Below are 5,000 nucleotides of genomic sequence, written 5' to 3' on the forward strand. Positions count from 1 at the left end.
ACGCTGCCTGTGTTACTGAGTTACTCCAGCGTTGTGTGTCCGGTATATCTGGAGGGCGTAGTTTTTAAGTCCACACTTTTCTCCACAGGGCTATCTAACGATGATGCATCTAAAGGCCGTGGCCTACTTCAGTCTGGACAGAGCAGTCTTGGGTAAGATCCACCCCTCTCTCGTTGAACCTTTCCGGAACAGTGGGCGGCCCGGATAGAGTGGATGCGGAGAGGATGTTTCCACTAGTGGGAGAGTCTAGAGTCTAGAGTCTAGGATTAAAGGGCACAGCCTCGGGATTAGAGGACGTTCCTTTAGGAAGGAGATGAGGAGGAATTTCTTCAGCCAGAGGGTGGTGAATCTGTGGGATTCTCTGCCACACAGACGGCTGTGGAGGCCACAAGTCAGTGGATATTTTTAAGACAGAGATTCTTGATTAGACAATAGACAATAGGTGCAGGAGTAGAGGCCATTCGGCCCTTCGAGCCAGCACCATTCACCATTCAATGTGATCACGGCTGATCGTCCCCAATCAGTACCCCATTCCTGCCTTCTCCCCATATCCCCTGACTCCGCTATCTTTAAGAGCCCTATCTAGCTCTCTCTTGAAAGAATTCTCTCCAGAGAACCGGCCTCTGAGGCAGAGAATTCCACAGACTCACAACTCTCTCTGTGAGAAAAAGTGTTTCCTCGTCTCCGTTCTAAATGGCTTACTCCTTATTCTTAAACTGTGTGTGTGTGTGTGTGTGTGTGTGTGTGTGTGTGTGTGTGTGTGTGTGTGTGTATGTGTATGTATGTGTGTGTGTGTGTGTGTGTGTGTGTGTGTGTGTGTGTGTGTGTGTGTGTGTGTGTGTGTATGTGTGTGTGTGTGTGTGTGTGTGTGTGTGTGTGTGGGTGTGTGTGTGTATGGGTGTGTGTGTGTGTGTGTGTGTGGGTGTGTGTGTGTGTGTGGACCCCTGGTTCTGGACTCCCCTGCCAACATCGGGAACATGTTTCCTGCCTCCCAGCATGTCCAAACCCTTAGCAATCCCCTTGAAGGGCCGAATGGCCTGATTCCTACGATGCCCCTCCTATCACTTCTGACCTCATTGAAACCGACCGACTAGTGAAAGGGCTGGATAGGGTGGATGTGGAGAGGATGTTTCCACTAGTGGGAGAGTCTAGAGTCTAGGATTAGAGGGCGCAGTGGAACGGACAAGAGGATGAATTTCTTTGCGGCGTTTCCTGTGGGGGACGGGGCAGGCGCTAGGGAAGTTCACTAACGCTTCCTCGCTCTCCAGGAGATGACACGCTGGTTGCCCAGTCCAGCCCGTTGCTCCACCAGCTGATCGAGAAGGTGATGAAGCAGGTACGTTTCCCTCTCATCCTTCTAAATTCCAGCCAATACACAGAAACATAGACAATAGGTGCAGGAGTAGAGGCCATTCGGCCCTTCGAGCCTGCACCATTCGCCATTCAATATGATCACGGCTGATCATCCAACTCAGTATCCCATCCCTGGTGAGACCACACCTGGAGTATTGTGTGCATTGGCCTGTTGACCTTCATAACAAGAGGAGTTGAGTATTGGAGCAAAGATGTCCTTCTGCAGTTGTACAGGGCCCTGGTGAGACCACACCTGGAGTATTGTGTGCAGTTTTGGTCTCCTAATTTGAGGATGGACATTCTTGCTATTGAGGGAGCCCAGCGTAGGTTCACCAAGGTTAATTCCCGGGGATGGTGGGACTGTCATATGAATGAAAGAATGGACCAAGACTGGTCGATTGTAGCATTTGGTTAGGATTTTGAGTATAGGAGAAAGAGATCCCACTGCAATTTCTTGACGTGCCCCAGGAGCCACACATAATTTTTACGATAGAGGAAACATCTTTTTGACAGACAGAGATGGAGAGACCAGTACAGATTTTTTTCACTCAGAGATTGGTAATTTGTGAATTCCTCTGCCAGAGGGGGTAGTTTACTGGACAGACTCAGGAGACGGATGTAGAGAGTTGGGACTGGCAGCGGAAGAACAGTATAGATAGACTGCTTTCCGGTAACTGTCGGTAGAATTTAGACAGATGATCATAGACCATCTAGATTTGCATGATAGAAAGATAGGATGGGATGGAGTCACCACTGATGCACCTGTGGCTATTTAATGAACTGTCCCTCCATGGAATCACAGGATGAGGTCTGGCTGAACTAGGATGATTGCCAACACCGATCATCACATGTTTCACTAATGTTTGCTAGTAGAAGAGTGTCCGCTCCATAGAGTTTTGGACAGTTAGAAGGGGTCGCCAATTGAGAATGATAGAAGAGGAAACACACAAGCCCATAGGGTTTCCCTTACAGTGAGATGAAGGAACGTTTCACCCAGAGAGGGTGTATCTCTGGAGCTCTTTATTGCCTCACAGGTAGCGGCCGTTTCCTGGAGAGAACCGGCTTTCAAGAGAGAGGCTCTTAAAGATAGCGAGGAGAGAGTCAGGGGAAATATGGGGGATCCGAAGGCAGGAACGGGGGGAACTGAATTGGGGATGATCAGCCGTGATCACATTGAGTGGCGGTGAGTGCTGGCTCGAAGGGGTCCGAATGGCCTCTACTCCTGCAAACTATTGGGAGATAAAATATTGAATTTCCTTCCAATAGGTAAGAACATCTCCGTCGAATACAAATGTGCCATTGTCTCAAGGATATTAGATGAAAGCTACATAGAAAGATAGGGTTTCATGCAGGGACAATTCGGAATACAAGCCTGCACATCAGTGATAAAGGGCTGGTCTCATAAGTAATTGAATTGTGCTGACCATCTTGCCAAACACCTAGTCATCCATTTGAGGTTAGAAGCATTGAGGTCCTTCTCAATTATAAGCTGTCAGTGACCTGGCAATAACTATAGCTCTATTGGAGTTCATATCCAACTCAAGTGTAGACCTCGATATCCTCATGGGCCTTGTCGGATTTCACCTATCTCGAGGCTTAGCCCAGCAGGCTTCCCTATAGTGTATATACTCAGTGCCTTCGGGGAGATAGAAGTTTGGCCTTCATGAACTGTTTGGGTCAGTCCAGTACTACCCTCTCTAACATTAAATTTAGAGCAGTTAAACAGTGTCTTGCCTGTGCGAAACAACAGTCCTGAACTATTGCGGCAGTTTGGTCTTAAGCTACAATTGGACTGACCTCTAAAGCAAATAATGTCCTTGTCGTTTGGATTGCTTCTAACCGTACCCATACCGAGGTGGACCATACACCTGGAGACTCCAACTGCAGTCTTCAAGGAGACCTATGTTCTCCAAACCCCTTAGGTCCATATAAGGAAGCGAGATCCTACATCAATCTCTAAAGACTGGTAGAGTTATACTTGAAAGACCTGACCACGGGGAACAAGGCCAGTCTCCAACCTCATAAGACTGGGAGCCTATGGAAGAAATGGCTTCCTCAGATTGGAAACCCAAAACTGTGCGGCAATACATCTTCTCATGGAGATAATGAACATGCAGTTACCTTGAGCGTCCTACTGTAATTGGAGTCGCAATACACATTGATCGGGGACCTATCTAGGCTAGGTGGCCAGCCTCAAGATGAGGTGATTATTCAAGGCTGTTGGGGCCTCGGTTGAGGAGGGCACCTCCCATCATGATAGGGATGATCTGCTAGGGCTATAGATGTCTTGTCGGAGAATCCCCTTGCGCGCGCGGAGAGAGAGAGAGAGAGAGAGAGAGAGAGGTGGAGATCCTCTCTACGAATCCAGGAATGGCCGGGGAAACCCCGCAAAGGCAGAGGCACCCCCCCACTAGCCCACTATTGAATTTGTCCAAGAATGTTTCATCCTAGACAGACACAAAACACCGGAGAGACTCAGCCGGACGGGGCAGTGTCTCTCCGGAGAGAAGGAACGGCCAGTGTTAGGGGTCGCGACCTTTCTTCGGACTGGACGAAGGGGGCGGTCACTTTAATTGTCAAGATGGGAGAGGAGGGGGGGGAGGGAAACATAGACATAGAAACATAGAAATTAGGTGCAGGAGTAGAGGCCATTCGACCCTTCGAGCCTGCACCATTCGCCATTCAATAGGATCATGGCTGATCATCCAACTCAGTATCCCGTACCTGCCTTCTCTCCATACCCCCCTGATCCCCTGAGCCACAAGGGCCACATCTAACTCCCTCTTAAATATAGCCAATGAACTGTGTGGCCTCGACTACCCTCTGTGGCAGAGAGTTCCAGAGATTCACAACTCTCTGTGTGAAAAAAGTTCTTCTCATCTCGGTTTTAAAGGATTTCCCCCTTATCCTTAAGCTGTGACCCCTTGTCCTGGACTTCCCCAACATCGGGAACAATCTTCCTGCATCTAGCCTGTAATCAACCCCTTAAGAATTTTGTACGTTTCTATAAGATCCGGGAAGTTTCTATAAGGAAGGAGGGGTGTGGAAAAGTGGGGGAGAGGAGGGGGGAGGGAGAGGAGAGAGAGGGGGAAGAGGGGAGAGGGGAGAGGAGATGGATGTGGTGATGGAGTTCGAGGTAGAGAGAGAGAGAGAGAGGGGAGAGAGAGAGAGAGAGGGAGGGGAGGAGAGCGGAGGAGAGAGTGGAGAGGAAACTAGAGGAGTGGAGGAGGGAGAGAGGAGGGGGGAGAGAGGAGAGATGGAGAGAGGAGGGAGAGGAGGGAGAGGGGGAGAGAGAGAGGAGGGGAGAGAGAGGAGGAGAAAGAGGAGGGGGAGAGAGAGGAGGAGAGAGAGGAGGAGAGAGAGGAGGGGAGAGAGGAGGGGGGATGGAGAGGGGGGGAGGATGGAGGGAGAGAGGAGGAGGAGGGGGGAGAGGAGGAGGGGAGGGAGGAGGGGAGGAGAGAGAGAGGGGAGAGGAGGAGGAGAGAGGGGGGGGAGAGGAGGAGGGGAGAGGAGGGGGGGAGGGGGAGAGAGAGAGGAGGATGGAGGGGAGGGGAGAGAGGAGGAGGAGGGGAGGAGGAGGAGGGGGGAGAGAGAGAGGAGGGAGAGAGAGGGGGAGGAGAGGGGGAGAGAGGGAGGAGAGGAGGGGA

General features: G+C 50.7%; 1 protein-coding gene across 1 annotated transcript in view; it reads left to right on the forward strand.

Moving 5' to 3' along the window:
• Positions 1-1,475, forward strand: part of LOC129715542 (transferrin receptor protein 2-like) — a gene marked incomplete at its 5' end in the record, with an annotated part of 24,350 nt that extends 22,875 nt beyond the window's left edge. Inside the window, 2 exons of the mRNA XM_055665417.1 lie at positions 89-152; positions 1,269-1,475. Coding sequence (XP_055521392.1) covers positions 89-152; positions 1,269-1,387 — 183 coding nt within the window. The remainder of the gene's footprint in view (positions 1-88; positions 153-1,268) is intronic.
• Positions 1,476-5,000: the final 3,525 nt, after the last annotated feature.

This window comes from Leucoraja erinacea, unplaced genomic scaffold, assembly GCF_028641065.1.
Source record: "Leucoraja erinacea ecotype New England unplaced genomic scaffold, Leri_hhj_1 Leri_1230S, whole genome shotgun sequence".
Classification (NCBI taxonomy): domain Eukaryota; kingdom Metazoa; phylum Chordata; class Chondrichthyes; order Rajiformes; family Rajidae; genus Leucoraja; species Leucoraja erinaceus.